The 23,089-nt window shown below is 38.9% G+C and overlaps 2 protein-coding genes across 3 annotated transcripts in view; one reads left to right on the forward strand and one right to left on the reverse strand.

Moving 5' to 3' along the window:
• LOC107709808 (alpha-protein kinase 3-like) overlaps positions 1–10,873 on the forward strand; it is a 29,652-nt gene extending 18,779 nt beyond the window's left edge. For both annotated transcript variants that reach the window (XM_016514434.1, XM_016514435.1), the window contains exons 9-15: positions 6,549–6,676; positions 6,770–6,805; positions 6,911–7,185; positions 8,943–9,031; positions 9,152–9,369; positions 9,481–9,529; positions 9,638–10,873. In XM_016514434.1, the coding sequence (XP_016369920.1) occupies positions 6,549–6,676; positions 6,770–6,805; positions 6,911–7,185; positions 8,943–9,031; positions 9,152–9,369; positions 9,481–9,529; positions 9,638–9,980 (1,138 nt within the window). In that variant the 3' untranslated portion in view covers positions 9,981–10,873. The remainder of the gene's footprint in view (positions 1–6,548; positions 6,677–6,769; positions 6,806–6,910; positions 7,186–8,942; positions 9,032–9,151; positions 9,370–9,480; positions 9,530–9,637) is intronic.
• A 1,774-nt stretch (positions 10,874–12,647) lies between these two features.
• LOC107709801 (sodium/nucleoside cotransporter 2-like) lies at positions 12,648–20,366 on the reverse strand. Its single transcript, XM_016514421.1, has 14 exons — positions 20,296–20,366; positions 17,050–17,191; positions 16,719–16,832; positions 16,339–16,413; positions 16,180–16,260; positions 15,998–16,078; positions 15,667–15,792; positions 15,418–15,548; positions 15,162–15,330; positions 14,401–14,595; positions 14,209–14,290; positions 13,957–14,055; positions 13,545–13,650; positions 12,648–12,822 (listed from the first exon to the last, which is right to left on the reverse strand). The coding sequence occupies exons 1-14, from the start codon at positions 20,364–20,366 to the stop codon at positions 12,711–12,713; spliced, it is 1,584 nt and encodes a 527-aa protein (XP_016369907.1). The 3' UTR covers positions 12,648–12,710.
• Between the last annotated feature and the right edge of the window lie 2,723 nt (positions 20,367–23,089).

Below are 23,089 nucleotides of genomic sequence, written 5' to 3' on the forward strand. Positions count from 1 at the left end.
GTAATGTTTTTGATAGAAGTCTCTCAAGCTCACCAAGGCTGCATTTATTTGATACAAATACAATTAAAACCGTAATATTGTGAAATATTATTACAATATTAAAAAACTGTTTATATATATATATATATATAATTTATTCCTGTGATGGCAAATCCAAATTTCTTTTAGCTCCCATCTTCAGTATGACATGATCCTTCAGAAATCATTCTAAAATGATGATTTACTCCTCAAGAAAATGTTGAAAACAGTTGTGCTGCTTAATATTTTTGTGGAAACCATGATACTTCTTTAATGAATCCTGCATTTATTTGAACCAGAATTCTTTTGTAGCAAGGGAAAGGTCTTTACTGTCACTTTTAATTATTTGAATGAAACTTTGCTTATTAAAAGTATCGATGTCGTTCGAACAAAAAATCTTAGTGATCCCAAACTTTTCAACTTCTCACAACACCAAAAAAAAATTTCTGTGCTCTGCTTTTGTCTTATTTACGGCTCTCTCCCAGGACTTTGAATAAGGCCCATTGGCCCTTTAAAAGGACAATCAATAATGTGCAGAGTGAGCATGAGTCAGACTAGCTGGATTTTTAGCTTATCTAGAATAGTTAGAGAATGCGTTTTCATGAGTCAGCAGACCCTAAGAACAACAGAATGTCATAAGGGGACATGACAAATTCACTTTTAAAAAATTGTATTTACTCATTGGGAGCAACTAGTATTCTTAAAATCAACATGAAATGGGATTTACTAATTCCTTAACAAAAATACAAATATACAAATATAAAAATACAAATATAAATGTATCTTTGTTATAGTTTGACTTTTTTTTGTCCTGCACCTGAGCCCTGTGTGGGTTTGTGGGTTTGTGGGTTGTGCGCAACTTTTTATACTTGGATTTACAAATTCCTTGACATATTCGTGTTGACTTGGACATGTTTTAATGTTAGTGACGGTCAGGACATGATGAAGGACAGTTGCTGGACAAGAAGACAAAACCTCTTCACATTTTCAAGATTCTTTGGTTCCCCGTGTCTTAAAATAAACCTGTTTCTAATCTGTGCTGAGAGAAGCCATACCATACAAAGAGAGTTTACTGACTGCTAAACTTGTATACATTATGTCAGAGAAACCAAAGTCAGCTGACAATTCACCGTTACTGAAAATGTTCCACTTGCATGTAAAACCTTTGTCTCTCTATGTATAATGGATGACTAAGTGCCCAAGATGCCCTATTATTCATTTTAGTTTTAGATTTTATTACAAACATGTTTACTTACTGTGCATGCAACTGTAGACAGTAGTTGAGCTTCTTTCTTGGCAAGAATGTGCACATGGCAGAGGTTCTGTTAGCCCTCACATGATTTTTTAAATGCCATGGCTGAAGATTAGAGAGAAATGAGGCTGTTAGAAAGGCATGTGGAACCACAGTGATTGCATCATTGCTTAAAACCAGACACGGATAAATGCTAGTAATGAATTCATGTTTGTTAGCCAACCGGGTGAATGTCACCTTTAATTGATTCACATGTGCTCAGTCTCAGACAGGACAAACATGTGACAGCGTTGCACCTGGCATGTAACACATTCAGCTGTTTTATTTCCTATGTAATGTGGAAGTGCAACCACCCTAGCGTCTCGTGGGAAGTTAATGGTAGTTGTTGTGGTGTGTCAGTTAGAGGAACCCTGCACATTCATCTGAACTCTGCGTGTTGAATCACAACAGAGGAACTTCTGTTAGAAGAAAGCTCTCGTAGGAACGGTCTATAAATGTGACAAGCTACTTCTGTCACTACTGAAATGCCACTCCATTTTCAGTTTTTTTTTTTACAATTAAATGTTTCAATAATCGTAACATTATATCATTGTAAACTGATATACACTGATAACACTGTAAACTTATGTTGTAATATGTAATATACAATGTAATATGGTTATAAAAGTAAAGTGAAAGTGACATATATATATAGTTTAAAGTTATTTATACAGTTATAACTATATATATAGTTGTCATGAAATGAAAATTCACCCTGTTCTCAAAATATTGAAAACAATTCACATGTCACTATAGTACATATCACTTTCCACAATGAAACAAAGAATTGTGGCAAAATCACAATTTTTTCCTAAGCTAGAATGTTACACATTTTATTAGAAAATTAAAAACATTGGCATTAGGTGTATACTGATCAGTAACTTAAACTTCAGTAATATTAAGTGTTTTACTAATGTGATTTCTGTGGTGTTAGTTATATCATGTGTCACTTGTCATACAGGGGTGTTGTCAAGTTGTCCTTACAGTTCATAAATATTATGTTGTTTTCCTTCTACATACATGGAAAGTTGCACAAGATTTGTAGTCTGAGTGTACAAATTTGTACATAGTTTCAAATATAACAGCTTAAAAAACAAGTAAACAAACCAAATGACAAAAATATAGTTAAGGTGTATGCTTATTCAATAAATACAACATTTTTTATCGTAAACATGACTGTACTATACATCAGTGGTGTATAAAACTATACATCAATGATCAAAATTCTAAGCTTTTATAAACTTTACAAAACCTCAGTTATTGATTTTATGATCCTAGGAGCAAATCAATTACAATTACTTTTTTATTAATATCCCATAATTAATATCCTATTCTATAAACATTAAGATCCAGTGCATGCCAAGAGGACAATCTAAAACTGTCCAATCTGTGCAGTGGATTCAGTGTTGTGAAGCCACAAGTTATTTAACAAGCAACTGTTTATGTCTTAAGGCTACAGGTGACCATACTAAACCTAGTGACACTGATGTTCCTGGCTCTGTGGGCTTGGCCAATCCTCCATTCGAGACTGAAAGGCTGGAATTTACCTATCCTGCAGATGAGGTCATGCGAGATGCTGAGGAAATGCATAATTTAGAGGAACAGGGGGGCTCAGATGCCCCCCTGACAGACCTCATCATGGCAGACCTGGAAAGCACGCAGTGTTGTGAGAGCCAGCCAGAGTCTCAGTTTTCACAGTTTGCCGACTTTGTCCCTACCGAAGTGCACAATGAGTCCCAGTCAGCGGAGCTGAGAGTAGAAGAGAGCAAAGAGCCAAACGAGAAAGTAATTCCTAATATGGAGGAGGAAAGTGTTATGAAAACGCTAGAGGGAGGTTCCCTGACAGGGAAAAATAAAGAGGAGATGAATGATGCAATAGAAGGGAAATCTTACACTGCAGGAAAAAATGAGTCGGTGAGTGACTTTGTCATAAAAGAGTCAGTCCTTCCTGTAGTTGTAGTGAATGAAAGAGAATATGAAATTAATGATCAGAATTCATTGTCACCAGCATTGGGGCTAATTCAAGAAGGGGATTCCGTTGCTCTTGTGTCTGAGAGTGCAATGGAAATGGATTTTAAACCAGATGAAAAATCAATGCCAGCACTAAATGTTAGTTTCACAGAGAATAAAGAAGTTGCAGCTGACTCTGCTAAAGTGAATGATTTTAATATGGAGCATAATAAAAGCATTCCAAGTCAGGGTGGGAGTGCTGAAGAAAAGGGAAAACATAGTGGTGAAGAAAGCACAGAAGAAAAAGACAATGTTAATGCTGAAAAACTAAAGGATGATTCCAGTCAACCAAAGAAAGATGATGTTAAGAGAAACAATAATGTTGTTCCAGAGACAGAAGCATCTGTTGTAATTCCAGAGATGGAGATCCCCAAAAGTCCAAGACGAGGTGAAACTGAGGTTATAGAAACTCAACCGAAGCCATACAAAGTAAATAAACCAAAACTCCTTACAAAAGCACAAGCAGAGAGACGTTTGACCGAGAAGGACCAACCAGCAGTCCAACCAATCATAATACTCCCTGACACAAGAGAAACCGTCATCAAGAATGTGGCAAAAAAGAGATCTACGCCACTCATCCCAGAAATCAAGGTCACATTGCCAGAAAGAGTCAAACATGAAGAACCTGTTATTGCACCTAGAAGTGAAATTCTGAAATTAGAGCCTGAGAGAGTCATGCAACCTTTAACACAAGAGGTGGCACAGATATTTCGAGAAAAGGAAAGACAAATGGATGATACCACTAGAGCATCAGGTGAATCAACCTCCAACAGTGCCTTAGTTATTCCAGATCTTTTGGGTGTGGCAAGGAACACTCAATCATCCCCTTCTGTGGAGAGAACACAAAATCTAGAAGCAAGAATGAGAGGTGGAGAAGAACAAGGAAGTATCAACACTGGGTGGGGCAGGGAAGATGACAGTAATATCCCTATAATCAACATAGCATGTGCTGATGACAACACAACCACTCTTAAAAAAGAGCAAACTCTTGTTCAAAGCCACCCCTCACTTCCTGGCATAGTAATCTCACAAGATATTCCTCCCATTTCTGTCACAAATGCAGAAAGGCACACCGATAGCAAAAAAGATGACTCTGAGACTTCAGTTACTATGCTAAAAAGTGAAAGCAATCAACATGGTCCAGTTGCTATTTCTGAGAAACCAAAAGAGCAGCTCATGTCCCAGCTGAGTCCAGATATGTCTACAAAAACTCTGCCTAGTATTACTAACCAAGACCCAGATAAGTTTCCCCAGCCGAAAGACACAAAGGTAGAATCTGAATCTGACAGGCTTCAAAAAGACAAACCTTCCATAGAGAAACTTAGCCTAACAACCCCTGTGGGACCTACACTCCCTCCACTAAGTCCTGCCAGTTTGCGAAGGCTAATGGCAAAGAATAACCCAAACTTAGAGAATCAGGGGTCCATCTCAGCTGCATCAGTGGATGGAAGTGAGAAGAAGGGGGAAGAGAGTGGAGGAAGTACACCCACATCCACTCTGTCCTGTGAGAGTAGCCCAAAGATGAAGCGACGAGACAGTCTCACCCTAATACCTTCAGCCACCCCCGAGGAGCTGGCTTCTGGTGCTCGCCGCAAAATCTACCTCGCTAAAACCAAGTCTGAGGATGAGGGATCTGACACCCAGGGTAAGAGGGATAGTCCGTATATGTCACCCAGTCAGGCTCGCAGGGCGGCTTTCCTGCAACTTCAAAGTGGGCAGCAAACACCACCCACAGAAAGACGTTCGCCATTGATGGCCCGACGCAAGGCCACGCTGGACATGCCAAAACCTAAGGAGGAGACGGCAGAGGTGACAGACAGCACAAAGACAGAAAGCAAACCAGCAGAAAAGGAGAAGCTGGACCCCTTCAAAGGTAACACATATGTATTTTTATACTGGTTGATTGCTGTTGATTGCAGTTTTCCAGCAGGAACCTATTGAAATCTTACATATCTATTAAAAAATGGTTGTCAAAACTGCACAAGAATTAAATAACAATTCTGTTAGCTGGTCAGATCCCGGACAAGCCCCCAATTTTTGATACCACTAAAGTTTGGTACCAACATAAGCCATTAAAATATCTGTATATATCTGTATGCATGACATTGGTTTGTATTTAGGCCTTCATTCTAGTTATTCTCCTTCTTTCTAAGCAAGTGTTCTAATTTTGCACTGTTCAGACATTATCATGGTGACACCAAGACGTAGGGGGATGTCTGAATGGGGGAAGAGTAAACACTACATATCTTTAACTTGTTGCCTCTGTCAAATTACCCCTGATCCTCTTTCCATTCAGCTCCTCAGGTTATCCGCAAGATTAGGGGTGAGGCCTTCTCAGATGCCTCAGGCCACTTGAAGCTGTGGTGCCAGTTTTTTAACATTCTTAGTGACTCCATCATCAAGTGGTACAGAGACGAAGAGGAAATTGTGGAGACGGAAAGACGGTAAATTCCCCTGTAATCTTTCAACACAGCCAAAAACCTAAACCAAGCTTAAAACAACAGGGTAAAAAAGACAGTGAGATTTCAAGTTAAAAGTTACTGTTGATAGAAAAATCCGAATACAGCCTTACAGGCATTTTTCTACATATTTGAACAAATGACTGAAATGTTGACATATAACAAATATTTCGCTATGATAGTGTGCATATGTTACTGCTTATTATACCCCAAGAGGCGTTTTAATGCTGTAAACCTGAAAAGTTAGCAATATTGTTAACTGCTTTGTGGACTCGTCATTCACTTATTTGTATTTGACCATGAACACCACAGCTGTTACTGGTGATGCTCTAGTCAGAGAGTATGTAACCCAACACTGCTCAATTGCACCATCAGGGGATATTAAAATCTAAATTTGTTTCTCACAGTGCTGTATCAGCACGATGACGCCGTACTCGCACGCATACACCCTGAAATGCGTCATCTGTGCTTGTGTTTGTAACACACTGCCCTCAAGTGGCTGTAAGTTTGTGCCACTTTCCATTAATAGAGCATAAAATAGGGTTGTAAAAAGTGTACAGTATGTATATATGTATGTACGTATGTGTATATGTACTGTATATAAGACTAATAACTTCTTCAACTTTTTAGGCTTGGTTCATTTACTATGCTTTGACTCTATAATTTACTCTAATATACTTTAAGAAGTCTATTAGAATATCAGTGTATTTTGTATAATTGTAAAGTGCCTTTGATTACATTTAATTTACATCTCTTCCCCTCTCTCTCAGTGCTGGGGATGAGAGTCCACTGGCCCTGGCCATAGTCCAGGCTTCCAGCAGAGACTGTGGAGTATATGGCTGCTCAATCATGAATGAATATGGGACTGACATCACAGATTACTTACTCAGCGCAGACAGTAATTTATAACTCATTGGTCCATTAATAAGCAAAAATCTGCTAATGTATTATTTATTATGTTCACTTTGACATTGTTTCTTTTTTTGGGCAGTCCTGGCAGAATTTTTCTTAAGGGAAGATTTAGAAGGTAAGACTTCTGGGCTAAATCGAGTGTGTTTATTGCTACAAATTACACAAGATTTTTGTTGTTTACCTACATTGGATTTTCTGTGCTGTATTTCTGTCTTCTCAGTTGGAGAAGAGATTGAGATGACACCAATGATGTTCACCAAAGGCCTGGCAGACTCGGGTTACTGGGGTGATAAATTCTTTGGTCGCATCATGACAGCAGAGTTTCAGATTGGAGAGGGATGCGTACACAAGACCTGCAGGGCAAAGGTCATCTATGGTTTGGACCCTGTCTTTGAGTCAGGCAGCACATGCATCACTAAAGTAAGAAATCCCATCGCATATGGGGCCAAGGAGGAGAGCAACCTGGCCGAGAGAAATCTAGAGATCACCAAAGAGGTTAGAGTCTTAGTGGATCACAATTTACATTATATTCAATTGATACTGACACAGCAAAAACTATAAAAAGAAAACATTGGGGAAAGTGGTTATTTATACTGCTAAGCTCCAAAAAGGACCATAGATGTATCATGAAAGTGGTCAGAACGATGGTGGTCAAGTTCTAAATCCTTGTTTTAAAAATGTGTATTTTTTAAACTTGTACATTACATGACTGATCATGATGTGGCGAAACCAGTGAGATTAGATTTCAATTGTGAATAATTTAAATATTCAATCATTAGCACACAATCATACCTCCATTTTTTGATACTTTTGTTTTTTATGGTCTTGTTGGAGCTTGTATTATAATTGTATGGGAAAAAAGCAGCTCATGTACACTGAACAAAATTATAAATGCAACACTTTTGTTTTTGCCCCCATTTTTCATGAGCTGAACTCAAAGATCTAAGACTTTTCTATGTACACAAAAGGCCTATTTCTCTTAAATATTGTTCACAAATCTGTCTAAATCTGTGTTAGTGAGCACTTCTCCTTTGCCGAGATAATCCATCCACCTCACAGGTGCTGATTAGACAGCATGATTATTGCACAGGTGTGCCTTAGGCTGGCCACAATAAAAGGCCACTCTAAAATGTGCAGTTTTACTGTATTGGGGGGTCCGAAAACCAGTCAGTATCAGGTGTGACCACCATTTGCCTCACGCAGTACAACACATCTCCTTCGCATAGAGTTGATCAGGCTGTTGATTGTGGCCTGTGGAATGTTGGTCCACTCCTCTTCAATGGCTGTGCGAAGTTGCTGGATATCGGCAGGAACTAGAACACGCTGTCGTATAACAATGGGCCTCAGGATCTCGTCACGGTATCTCTGTGCATTCAAAATGCCATCAATAAAATGCACCTGTGTTCGTTGTCCATAACATACGCCTGCCCATACCATAACCCCACCGCCACCATGGGCCACTCGATCCACAACGTTGATTGTACAGTGAAAACTGGGATTCATCCGTGAAGAGAACACCTCTCCAAAGTGCCAGACGCCATCGAATGTGAGCATTTGCCCACTCAAGTCGGTTACGACGACGAACTGCAGTCAGGTCGAGACCCCGATGAGGACGACGAGCATGCAGATGAGCTTCCTTGAGACGGTTTCTGACAGTTTGTGCAGAAATTCTTTGGTTATGCAAACCGATTGTTGCAGCAGTTGTCCGAGTGGCTGGTGTCAAACGATCTTGGAGATGCTGGATGTGGAGGTCCTGGGCTGGTGTGGTTACATGTGGTCTGCGGTTGTGAGGCCGGTTGGATGGGCTTATGGTAGAGAAATGAACATTCAATTCACGGGCAATAGCTCTGGTGGACATTCCTGCAGTCAGCATGCCAATTGCACGCTCCCTCAAAACTTGCGACATCTGTGGCATTGTGCTGTGATAAAACTGCACATTTTATAGTGGCCTTTTATTGTGGCCAGCCTAAGGCACACCTTTGCAATAATCATGCTGTCTAATCAGCATCTTGATATGCCACACCTGTGAGGTGGATGGATTATCTCAGCAAAGGAGAAGTGCTCACTAACACAGATTTAGACAGATTTGTGAACAATATTTGAGAGAAATAGGCCTTTTGTGTACATAGAAAAAGTCTTAGATCTTTGAGTTCAGCTCATGAAAAATAATTTTGTTCAGTGTATTTTTTACCACAGAGATTTTCAGTATAGATATTTTCCAAGTTACTTTTTTTTCTTCTTCTTATCCTCAGGACTGTAAAATCCAAAATACCGTTCGAGAGTACTGCAAAATATTTGCAGCTGAGGCCAGAGTGATTGAAAACTTTGGATTCTCATTAGAGTAGGTCTATGAAGTAATATTGACTAAAAGACATTTCTATGCAATGCATGTGGCTACAAATAAGAGATTATGTCAAAATGATCTAATTTCAGACTTCTTTGCTTCTCTAAATAAATTCAGAGTCATCCCCCTTCACCTGATGTATCGACCTGCCAATACAATTCCATATGCTACAGTAGAGACTGATCTGAATGGTGTGTATGTGAAATACTGTCTGATGGACAGCACAGGAAGACTGGTCGCCAGAGCCACCTCTGAGGTGGAGCAGAAGTGTTGCACTTTCCAGCACTGGATCCATCAATGGACCAATGGAAACCTCCTGGTTACCCGGTTAGAAGGTAAAGAGATATTTACTTGTACTTTTGAGTAAGTTGCTAAGTACTCCATTTTAAAATATTCCTAAATATATATAAATATAATAGTATAAAATAAACTCTTGTGTGTTTCAGGTGTCGATTCAAAGATTACAAGCATTAAAATTGTTACTAAGTCTAAAGGGTTGGTACATTTTACTAAGAGATTATATTGTTTAACAATTTTTCTGATATTTCCACTTCTTCAGTTTTTTTTTTCTTGGAGAGACTAATATTTTTATGTCTGCTGCAGGTATCAAGGCCTCACAGATAAAGGATCTCCAAAGATAATCGAGCAGTTCATTACTCAACATCAATGTAATTTTTACTGTGGACTTTTCGGCCTAAGACCCTTAAAGCCAATGGAATCTCTAGCACAGCCTAAAATAAAGACCTCCAGGAGCCCTCTACTGGCCAAGAGGGGCGTAACAGGCTCATCCAGCCCTCAGCTTCAGAAGAAAGGAACCAGCCCACAGTCCACCAGGAAAGGCACGTCTAGCCCCAAAGTGGTTAAAAAGACAGGTGAAGCTGGGGAGAGCAATTCCACCACCAAACACAAAGCTGTGGAGGTCCCAAAAACTGTCAGGATGAGGTAGAAAGAAGGACTAGAGCTCTTGGAAACAACTTGCAAAGCAACTACGGCATACTTTTTTGATTTTCTCACCAAACTTTAGTTTGGAGCCTGTGTAATTATCTATAGCTACTGTTGTACAGGACAAATGGCTTCCAGTAAATGGATTCTGTCAATTGACTTTGCACATAGTGTCTAAAATGCAACAAATAAGGAAGAAATGTCTATAAAGAAACAAGGATAGTAAAAGAGTGAATGACCAGAGGTGTCTGGCCATTTTTAATATTACTGTGAACTGCTTTGCAGCTATAAGTCACCATCAATACCTCCGGAGAGAACCTTCATTTTATTTTTAAGAGCTGAATTGAGGCAATCCCCTTTTTAAGACTAAAGAAAAATACTAAACCTGGCTGCCTGTAGACAGATTAACAATGTTTTCAGATAGACTCTGGAACTTTATGATTTATTCAAATGTTCCTATGTCAAGTTTATATGACTGAGGAACCGTGAGAGAGGGACTCTTCAAGGATTCCTCAAACATCTGTGATGTATGTGTCTCAGTTGTGTAGAAATGCAGCTTTTTTCCGTAGCGGTCGCTGAGGTGCTTTTTATGGTGAATTGTTCTGCTTTTAAGGAAATGGCCGTTAATCTGCAACACCAGTGCACCGATATTGGTTGTATATGGGCAAAGTATTAGTGTCATAATCAATGCAGTTGTGTTTTCATCTTAAATGTGTCTCCTAGAAGAGGGAAAATCATGTGCTTTATTGTCACAGTAAAGCCATTTACTACTGACCTTTCAGACTGTTCATGCGTCATCTATCTCTGGAACCCTCCAACTTCACACAAATGGACTATATATACAGTATATATTATACTAACATTAAAAAGTTTGGGGTCAGATATTTATAGTTTTATTCAGCAAAGATACATTAAATTGACCAAGAGTGACAGTAAAGACATTTCTAATGTTACAAAAGATAATGCTGTACTTTTGAACTTTCTATTTATCAAAGAATTCTGATAAAAATGACCACAGTTTACACAAAAATATTAAGCAGCACAAAATGAAAATTCAGCTTTGCCATCATAGGAATACATTTTAAAATATGTTAAAATATAAAACAGCTATTTTGACCATTTTTTTCACCATATTACTGTTTTTTACTGTATTTTTGATTAAATAAAGCCTTTGTGAGCATGAGAGACTACTTTCAAAACATTCAGAAATCTGACTTACCCCAAACGTTTGAATGCTCAATGTTTACAGGTTTTGATATTTTGAAATGTATGTTCATTGAAAATAACCAAAATAAATAAATAAATGTAACGATCTAAACATTTTACCCCATTCACAAGATTTAGTAACCATTATTTAGCAAAAAAAGGCTCATGCTAAACTAACTCATAAAATATCCATGGAGTACTTGTTTAGATGTATATGAAAGGTTACCACAGATAGTGGTCAGACATGATAAGATAGGGCATACTAAGGTCTGTGTAGTGGTTTATATTATAAAAACTATATGGATTGTAGTGTAGATTAGAGAGAGAAGATTAGTGATATACAGTATGTTTGTAGGATGAGCTTTTTAGGTGTTTTTGTTGTGTTGTGTTACATTTTTTTGTAAAATAAATGTGTAAATAGCAGCAGAAACTTCTTTGACTCATTTTACCATCCAAAGGCAGAGTCCATTGCTTCATATCTTAAAAACTGCTTGCCTCACCGAAGAGCCCTTTGGCCCTTATTGGTTATGCTTTACTCCTGTAATGTAATATTTTCACAGCAATTCCAGCATAACTGTCAGAATGAAACACTGCAGAGCACAATGTCTTGATATCAATCACGTCAATGGATGTAAATTACAAAAATGATTATAAACTTTACATAAGACAGAACGTCTCAGGTTACTTATGTAACCATGGTTCCCTGAGTAGGGAACGAGACACTGCGTCCTCTAGGGGTCGCTATGGGGAACGCCTCGTCGTGACCCGTGTCTGAAGCATACATTGAAAAAACACCAACTCGTTGGCCGGCGACAGCCATGACGTCATTCCTCGAAAAGAGAGACAAACGAGAGCGGAGCTTTTTTTATTTTTTCTTTGAAAAAAACGCTCGCAGTGCACGCCGATTGCCCCCTCGGAGGCATCGCGTGCGTGCTCTTTGCCCAAACAAAACAACGCATAGATCGTGTGTGTCATCAGATGTTAAACAACGTCAACACGGATGCACACATCCTTAAATGCTTTGCTAGTGCTCGCCATAATGAGATAAATAGAGATCGCTCTTACCACAGAAATGCACGCTTCAAACAAAACAGTCAATGAAGACGAAGAAGAGAATGATGTGTGCTCCCGGCGCCTATTTATATTATAGTCGCACCGGTAGTGACGTCATGGCTGTCGCCGGCCAACGAGTTGGTGTTTTTTCAATGTATGCTTCAGACACGGGTCACGACGAGGCGTTACCCATAGCGACCCCTAGAGGACGCAGTTCGAAGTTCCCATGAAAGGGAACAACACCAATTGAATTAAATTTACAGCATTTACAGAACATAAAAATACTTGCACGTGCATTGTGCTAACACACTGTTACATCTATAAAGAAATTATGTATGAATAGCTATATGACTAAATAAAATCAAACATACTCTGCACATACATACTTAACATACATTTCAAAATGTGTGAATTTAATAAATAATTTAGTTCAGAGGTGTTTTCTGCATTGTTGTATCGTTACATATTGGACAAACTACAGGCAAGCGGGTTCCTGATAGAGACCACAACAGTTTGCAAAATAAATTGTTGCATTTTTCACTTTACTCCAGGACCCCTCGAAAGAAATTGTTCCATTGTTGATAGTGCTGCAAACAAACAAACATTTTTATATTGATGCAGTCTAAATAAATATTTCCCAGATTAAAGGAACAGTTCACCCAAAACTAAAACAAATTACTGAAAATGTACTCATCCTTAGGCAATGGATCCTCTGCGGTGAATGGGTGCCGTCAGAAAGAGTACTGCACATGCAGCTCATAAAAAAACATCACAATAAGCTGCAAGTAATCCACAAGACTCCAGTCCAAAATCCAACAACATATTTGTTTAGAACTGTTTTTGCTTGTAAACAGTGCTTGATCTGTGCATATTTCTCTCCTGAATAAAACAATACAACTTTTTCACTGAGGAAAGCAATATTATGATAGAGGACTCATATTTTAGTTTGAAGCAACAGTTTAAAGTTAAAATGCCTTGATGTGATTTGTTATCACAGTTTTTCACTTCTGATGTTAATAGATGGACTGGAGTCATGTTGATTACTTGTGGATTATTGTGATGTTTTTATCAGCTTGGACTCTCATTCTGATGGCACCCATTCACTGCAAAGGATCCAAGTGATGGGACGCTAAAATTTCTCCAAATCTGTTCTGACGAAGAAGCAAACTCATCTACATCTTGGATGGCCTAAGGATGAATATATTTTCAGGAAAAAATTTCATTTTTGGGTAAACTATTCCTTTAAACATTTCAATACAGAGTGCTTTCAGATCACTACAATCAATGCAAAAATATTCTCTTTCCTTACCTTTTGAAAAGATCATAACAGCAAGTTTCAATGTTAGGTATAGTGGTATTGAAGTCTGCATTTCGAAACAGATCCACACAGTCCAACGGAGGAATGAAAAGTATACCTACAGGCAGAACAATGCTAAACTTAACTCAATATCAGATTGTACTTAATCAAAACCACCAGATGGGGGGCTGTGGCATAGTGGTTAATCTGTGCTGGTTACTCATATTAGGTTAAAGGTTTGAACCTGGCAAGGGGCAATTCATAACCCATCACTGTTCTGGCTTCATAGAGACTATCCATTTAATGTGTAACGTAATCTGCTTTGAATAAAAATGTCTGCTAAATTAACTTAATGGTGTGTGGTGATAAAGCTGTGGTGTTGATAAAAAGTTAAAACAGATTTTAATAATTACAGATTGCTTACCAGCAACACAGGCATTGATCAGGGAAACACATGTGCCTGTGAACAAGGCTCTGAGCACTAAAGTAGATATGACACTCTTCTTTGGTGGACAAATAGAGGCTATGGAATAATAATAATAAAAAACAAATCAGTAAATGATATGTTACAAAAATTGGTGATACTGAACAATGGTGATAAGAAGTCATAAGGCATATTATTAGCACTAAAATCATTAAAGCACACTTCATACAAGTGCTTTGAATAGATACTCACACAGGCCTCCAATCACAATACCAAGAGAGCTGAAATTAGCAAAGCCACACAGTGCATAGGTGCAGATAATTTCTGATCGAATCTGCAAGCAGTTTGGACAACATACTTTTCAGATTATGCATTTGACTATTTATTATGTTTATTAACTGTGTATTTATACTCAATTTGATGAGACATTACATAAATACTTACTGAGAGCCAACTTTTATCTACACCATCTTCTAAAATGCCATTAAGTCTGTTGTTTTTGAGCACTGACAGCTTCTCATAGGCTATAAACTCATTGAGGAAGAGTTTAGTGCCAATAAGTTCAGCCACTGTAAAAGACTCCTCGTATGGAATTCCCATCATGAAGGCCACCGGCATAAACACGTAGGAGCAGATCAACTGAGGAGTTGAAGGTAACAACTCTTTTAAAACACTTTTGAATATAAAAATATGAAGGATGATGATGTGTTTTGATGTAACATGTAAGTACATTACCATTCAAAGGTTTGAGGCAGTTTATATTTTTATAGAGCAAAGATGCGTTAATTTAAACAAAAGTAACAGTGAAAACATTTATGATGTTACAAAATATTTCTATTTCAAATAAATGCTGTTCTTTTGAGCTTTCTATTTATCAAAGGATCCTGAAGTAATGTATTACGAATTCCACAAAAACAGAAATGTTTTGTGAAGACTGAAGTAATGGCTGCTGAAAGTTGAGTTTTGCCATCACATAAATAAATGACTTTTTAAAATAAATTCAAATAGAAAACAGTTATTTTAAATTGTAATATTATTTCAGAAAATTACTGTTTTTACTCTATTTGTGATCAAATATATGCAGCCCTATACTAAGCAAAAGAGAAAAAAACAATAAAAAGTCTTACTGACCCCAAACTTTTTTGAACTGTACTACACACACATGCATTTACCAAAAAAGCCACACAGGATTGGGTAATACACACCTCAAAAGTGACATCTGGGTATCCCACCATGCCTCCCAACCATCTCAGAGTAGCATTTATAAAGTCCAAAATGGCAAGGAAAGCAATCAAGTTAGCAGCGATGTTGGCCACAAGTCCTATTGATGCAGATGCGCCACCGCTGACAGCTTCCAAGACATTCTGTTCACCACTGAACACACACACACACACAAAACATTTTAACATGCAACATACAATATTTAGAAACCTAAAGTTTATATTCAACAGGAGAACCCACCCGCCATCAACTTTAATCTGACTCTTAGATGTGAACTTGCTCTTTTCAGTTTCAGGGTAGGACAATTTGGAGATGGCTAAAGCACATGGAGCAGCCATCACTGATGCAGAAATCAGAGACGAGGCATCAATCTGTGTAGAGGAGATTTATTATGCCTTAGAGAAATGAACAAACTGCAAACTAAAGAACTAAACGTTCCAGCTTTCCATGGAAGAATTTTATAATAAAAAGAAGTACATGTTGTCGTACCCCAAATGAGATGAATGCACCCATAACACTTCCTGCAATGGTGGCAAATCCTCCAGTCATGACAGCATGAATCTCAGATTTGGTCATGTCCTTTAAATAAGGCCGAATCAAGAGCGGTGCCTCTGTCTGGAAAAAAAATCTAAACATTACAACATTATGACAGTAATGAGCTACAATCAATAATGCTATAATGCTTTGTTGTGTTAAAGGAGCTTCTCCTTCAAGAAACTGATGCACATATAAATTTGTCAAGAAATGCTTTAAGACTAATTTGAGAAATTTGATTTTTTTAATAATTACGTACATTATAGGAATGATGACAGAATATTACCTGACCAACAAATATGTTCCCTGCCACACTGAGAGTCTCTGTAGAGGAGGTTCCCATCGTTACCTGCATTACCCAGGAAATCTTGGCATAGAAAAATACTTTATTAATATACAGTATATGAAGAACATATCTTGAAAGTCTCATAGGTTAAATGAACACAAGACTGGATGTTTCACTTTTACCTTTGTGATGATCCATTGCATCAAACCCAGGTAGTACAGCACTGACATTACACTGCTGAAGAACACCACTATAGGCAGAGCCTGTGAGTATTGAGCAACATTCAATAGTAAAAATAAACCCATCCATGCATTTCATGTCAAGTATGTGCCATTACTAACCTGGAAAGCAAATATGTTGTCAATGAGGTTTCCAAACACAAATGATGAACCAGCTTTTGTGTAGTCCAGAAATATCTAAAAAAGAAAGAAAGACATGATTTAGAACATGGACAAAGATATGGATTTAGAACATGGCAGCCATATCAAATTCTGTTTTTCTTTCTCTCCTGCAGATTAAATAATCAATCATTATTGTTTTGTTGTAATAAGTTACCACAGATTGTAACACATTAACTTAATTTAGAGAGATATCTTTCAAAGTATGCTGGACATTATATTAGTTTACACAATACAGAGGTGTTCAAATGTCTGTGAAAATGCTCCTGTTTTGCATTTTTCTAATTTAATAAAAATCATAATAATGATGTTTTATATTATACCTGAACTTGCTTTCCAAGCCATTCAAATGCTACAAGACCAGGCTCTGTCCTAATGACAAACAGGCCAATGGCAAATTGTAAACCGAGTCCCCAGAAGACTGTCCTCCAGCTCACCTAATCAGAATTTAATGCAAACAACATTTTCGTTAACAACCACACTAATTTAAACAATGTTCCTTTAGCATCTACAACTGTCTCATTCTTAGTAAATAATAGGTGTATCCTCAACAATCTGATAAGGTTTGTAGGAAATCCAAAGTCTAAAAAATACATTTTGAGATAAGCACGTTCAATAAAGCATGTGTGCAGGAATGTGTGTTTTATTACTCACTGCGGTTCTGTGTGCAGAGAAGAGAAATATGGCAATAATGAATAGACAGACACCACCAAAAGAGATGAGCTGCTCTGGGCGCTTTCGTGTGTCGATTGCCAGCCATGCCACCAGCAGTCCCACCACAATTACTATGAACACCCTGCAACATACAGAGATACATTGTCAGGGTTGTGGACTTACTTCTGGCCACTAGAGGCCCCCACTGCCTTTTTGTTGGGTTTCAGTCTCTGTCATTACGTCTAATAGTTGTCACCTGTGCCTTGTTTCTGGTCGTGTATTTAAGCCACCCTTCTCCTGAGTACTTTGCTCTGTGTTTCCCGTGCCATGACCAAGTCTAGGTCAGTCTCATGCTCTGCTTAATGGATTTATGTTTTGTTTTTTTTTTGTTTTGTTTTTTTTATGTGCTCATTGAAACTGTTTGGAGTCACTCACATATTTTCTTTGTGAACTTTTTAAATGCCTTATGGATTTACTTTGTGGACCTATGGGAATTACTTTTTGGAAGTATTGACATGTCTTTTGATTTTGAATGGACTCTTGAGAACTTTTTGTATGCCTTCTGGATTAACTTTGTGGACTCTTGGGATTTACTTTTAGAAAATGTTGTCAAACCTTTTTGCACTATTGGAACATTTTGAGCTGACTTTCTGGATTTATCTTGTGGAGTTTTGGACTTGCATTTTCATCAAATTAAAGATCTGAAAACATTCCCTCAGAACTGTGATCTGGTTATCTACATTTGGGTCCACCTCTTTTGATTGTTTTCACACTAGTCCTGTCCACACATTTCTGACAGAAACACTGGGCCAGACATAGACCCAGCTGATTCGTACCATGCCCAGGACCTTCGTGGGGCAGTTGCTCATCAGGAGGCAGCCTTAGTCCAACATGAGACCTTTGGGCCATGGAGAAATCATTCACCAAACACTTCCACTACGTCTCTCCATTCTTCAACACCAAGAGGAGATATCTTTCCATCTCATCCAGTCTCCTGTATTCCCTGTAATCTTGGGCTTCCAATGGCTTCTCCTCGACCTCTCTCGAGTGCCCCTGTGTATCATCCTTACAAGGAGGTCTTCAGCAAGAGCAAGGCCACCACATTACCACCTCATCGGCCGTATGATTGTGCCATCTATCTGCTTCCAGGCAATATTCCCCCAAGAGACCATATTTTTTCATCGTCTCCTCCAGAGCGGGCAGCTATCGACAGTTATATTGAGAAAGCCCTCGCTACAGGGTTCATCCGGGCCTCAACCTCCCCTGCTGGGGCGGGGGGTTTCTTAGTGGGCAAAAAAGATGGTGGCCTTCGCCCATGCATTTACCATATTGTCCCGAATATAAGACTTTATTTTTTCTTGATACGGTATTACAGAGGCCTAAACAAAATCACGGTTCAAACCGCTACCCTCTACCCCTCATGTCCTGTGCCTTTGAGTTGCTTCAAGGAGCCTCAATTTTTACCAAACTTGACCTCTGCAACGCATATCATCTGGTGCACATAAGGCAAGGGGATGAGTGGAAAATGGCATTCAACACCCCTGAGTATCAAGTTATGCCCTTTGGACTCACTAATTCTCCAGCTGTTTTTCAGGCCCTAATCAATGATGTCCTTCATGACATGTTAAACCAGTTTGTGTTCATCTATCTAGATGACATTCTGATTTTCTTGGGATCCTTGCAAGAACACACAAAGCATGTTAAAAAAGTCCTCCAACGCCTCCTGGATAACCACTTGTACATTAAGCCAGAGAAATGTGAATTCCATGTGTCTGAGGTGCAGTTCCTGGGATTCATTATTACCCCAGTTATCATCCAGATGGATCCAAGAAAAGTCCAGGCTGTCACCAATTGGCCTACCCCCACCAATTTGAAGGAGGCTCAACGTTTTTTGGGATTTGCACATTTCTATCACAAGTTTGAATGGAACTTTAGTGCAGTAGCAGCTCCTCTCTCAGCCCTCACCAAAGGGAAAACCTCTAAATTCCTCTGGAGCTCTGAGCCCGAGGAGGCCTTCAAGGAAGTAAAGCGCCATTTCACCACTGTTACTATTCTGACTCTCCCTGATCCTGAAAAGCCGTTTGTAGTTGAGGTTGATGCCTCGGATGTGGGAGTGGGAGACATTCTCTCACAGTGAGGGGGGACAACAAGCTTCACCCTTGTGTCTTCCTGTCACATCGATTAACACCTGCTGAAAGAAATTATGATGTGGGGGATTGAGAACTGTTGGCGGTCAAACTAGCACTAGAAGTGTGGAGGCACTGGCTTGAAGGGTCACAACACCAGTTCTTAGTCCTCACAGATCACAAGAATTTGGAATATATCCAACAGGCTAAGCAACTCAATCCTCGCCAGGCTCGATGGTCACTGTTTTTCAACAGTTTATTTCATCGTCCAGGATCCAAGAATTTGAAAACAGAGTCCCTGTCTCGAGTTTTCTCACCCACTGGTCAAGAGGAGCCAGTAGGTCTCATCATTCCTAGCTCTAAGGTGGTGGCTCCACACAAGTTTTTAATACTTGGGGAAGATCCTCCAACATGTTCTCTTTGCTGAATACCTTTATCCATTAAGCATGTTTCATTAGATTGAGCTGGTTTTAACTCTTTGAGAATTTTTTTATTCAGTTAACTCTTTTGAAGAGATTTTTAACAGAGTTAAGCCAAATATAGTTTTGGAGTTTTTAGCAAAAATAAATTATAAAAACATTATATAATACAGCCTTAATATTTCTCACCATGAAAATAGCCACAGAAGCTGGATTGGTGTTAAACACAAACAAACAAACAAACAAGGTGGTGGCTCCAGTTAGATGGAAAATTGAAGCCACAATAAGGAGGGCTCAAGTTCAAGAACCTGAACCTGACCCTGGAGGGGGACCAGCTAATTGTCTATTTGTCCCGAGCACTTTCTGTTCCCAGGATCTCAAATGGGGTCACAGCTCTGACCTTATCTGCCATCCCGGTGCTACTCAAACCCTTGATTTCCTTCTAAGAAAGTTTTGGTCGTCTTCAATTAAGGAAGATGCTCAGGCAATTGTGGCTGCATGCCCAACTTGCAACCAGGGGAAAGTACTCCATCAATCCCCTTAACGATTGCTACAGCCCCTCCCCATTCCCCAACAGCCCTGGTTGCACCTCTCAATGGACTTCATTACTGGACTCCCACCATCCCAAGGTAAAACCACTATTCTAGTAATAGTCGACTGATTATCAAAGGCTTGCACATTTATCCCTTTGCCCAAGTTACCTTCTGCCAAGGAAACTGCTGAAATTGTCATTGAGCATGTGTTTCGGGTCTTTGGGATTTCCACAGGACATCGTCACTGACAGAGGACCACAATTTTCATCCCACTTCTGGCATGCCTTCTGTCGCCTGCTGGGGACAACGGTGAGTCTGTTCTACGGTTTCCACCCAGAGTCTAATGGACAAACTGAGAGACTGAACCAGGACCTAGAAACCACTCTGAGGTTCATGACAGCTAACAACCTGATATCCTGGGCATCTTTTGTCATTTGGGCAGAGTATGCTCATAACACTCTGCATTCCTCAGCAATCAGCATGTCTCCCTTTGAGTGCCAGTTTGGGTTTAAACCCCCATTGTTCCCTGACCAAGAGGCAGAGGTTGGGGTTCCATCAGCTCTACGCTTTGTTCGATGCTGCCGCCTAAACTGGAGGAAGGCTAGGCTCAAGCTTCTGCAAGCCTCTCAGCAGTATCAATGCCAGGTCAATCATCATCGCTCTCATTGTTGCTCTCTACTAAGAATCTGCCTGCTTGTGGAGTCCCGCAAGCTGACTCAACGTTTCATCAGTCCTTTCCATATTTCAAGGAAAGTAAATCCAATTACCAACCGATTGTTCTTGTCTACATCACTAAAAAAATAATCCTACCTTCAATGTGTCTTTACTAAAACCTGCTGTTTCTTCTCCTTTCCAGTCAGACCTCCCCCTCGTTCTCGGATCACTGGGGTCCAGCCTGCTTACACGGTCCATTGGATACTAGACTCTCGTCACGTATGGAGATCCCTTCAGTACCTGGTGGACTGGGAAGGCTATGGCCCAGAGGAATGCTCCTGGGTCCCTTCCCGGGACATCCTTGACCCTGAATCGGGGGTCCTGTCAGGGTGGTGGACTAATTTCTGGCCACTAGAGGCCCCCACTGCCTTTTTGTTGGGTTTCAGTCTTTGTCATTATGTCTAATTGTTGTCACCTGTGCCTTGTTTCTGGTTGTGTATTTAAGCCACCCTTCTCCTGAGTACTTTGCTCCGTGTTTCCCGTGCCATGACCAAGTCTAGGTCATTCTCATGCCCTGCTTAATGAATTTATCCTTAAACAACTTTGTGCATCTGGTATAGTTCCTTTGTTTTGAATTTTTGACATGTGCTCTTTGAAACTGTTTGGAGTCACTCACAGATATTCTTTGTGAATTTGTTTGAATGCCTTTTGGATTTACTTTGTGGACCTATGGTAATTACTTTTTGGAAGCATTGACATTTCTTTTGTTTTTAAATGGACTCCTGAGAACTTTTTGAATGCCTTATGGATTTACTTTGTGGACCTATGGTAATTACTTTTTGGAAGCATTGACATTTCTTTTGTTTTTGAATGGATTCCTGTGAACTTTTTGTATGCCTTCTGGATTAACTTTGTGGACTTTTGGGATTTACTTTTTGATACTCATGTCAAACCTTTTTGCACTATTGGAATATTTTGAGCTGACTTTCTGGATTTATCTTGTGGAGATTTTGGACTTGCATTTTCATCAAATTTAAAAATATGAAGACATTCCCCCAGAACTGTGATCTGGTTATCTCAACCTTTTCGGCCCCCTGTTGTCCAACACAATACTCAAAGGCTCACAGATATAAGCTATTTTCAATATTTCTGCTGTAATTATGACAAAGCTTTTTTTTTTTTTTCAAACTTTCTTACTAACAGAAACTTGGCATATTGATATATTAAATGAATTAAACAATTCATTTTTTCTGAATTTAAAGGGGTCATATGATGCAATTTCATTTTTTCCTTTCTCTTTGGAGTGTTACAAGCTCTTGGTGCATAAAGAAGATCTGTAACAATTAAAAGCATTTTCTGAAAAGAAAAATACATTTTATTTTTATTATATTATAGAAATAATTATTAGAATTAGTTTTTAGGTTACAGCTTGACTTTACTTTTTTTTAGCATTTTAATTTATTAATTATATTTTTATTATTTTAATATACTAATAGTATTTTTTTATTTAAATACTGTTTAGTCACCTTGAGACCAACTTGGAAATTTGCTGGGGTCGTCTAGCACAGTGGTTCCCAACCCTGGTCCTGGAGGCACCCCAACACTGCACGTTTTGCATGCCCCATTAATCAAACACACCTGATTCAGGTCATCAGCTCATTAGTAGAGACTCCAAGACCTGAAACTGGTGTGTCAGAGAAAGGAGACATGCAAAATGTGCAGTGTTGGGGTGCCTCCAGGACCAGGGTTGAGACCTCCTGGTTGAGAACCACTGTTTTAGAGTCACATCAATTTGCAGGACAGTTTGGAAGGCTAATTCACTATGGGAATGTCCTGAGTGTTTTTAGAATGATTTCAATTCTGAGGGGAAAAAAGTCTAAGGTAAAGACTGATTTTGCGGTTTTGTTCTACAGCAAGTGCACAGTCAAAACATCAAACATGAATTTTGTGACCTTTAAAAACTTAAGTGGCTAACAAGTTGCTATTTAAGTACATAGCTCACATTTTTGTGCTAGTTGTAGCCATGATGTACAGTAGCAACTTGTCAGCAGCAGGCTAACAAAAAAAAACACTCTTCTAAATACCATAGGAAATTCCAGAGGGAATAGTTCTCTTCTGAACAGATCTTTTAGTCACCTCCAAACCATTCCAACTAACTAATTACATACACTACAGTTCAAATGTTTGGGGTCAGTAGGACTTTTTTTTAAATAATTCCTTAATAGCAAGGGTGCATACATTGATCAAAACGATAGTAGTGACATTTAGAATGTTACAAAATATTCAAATTTCACAGCACAACTTTTTT

The sequence above is a fragment of the Sinocyclocheilus rhinocerous genome, unplaced genomic scaffold (assembly GCF_001515625.1).
Source record: "Sinocyclocheilus rhinocerous isolate Xijiao unplaced genomic scaffold, SAMN03320098_v1.1 scaffold1258, whole genome shotgun sequence".
NCBI classification, from domain to species: Eukaryota; Metazoa; Chordata; class Actinopteri; order Cypriniformes; family Cyprinidae; genus Sinocyclocheilus; species Sinocyclocheilus rhinocerous.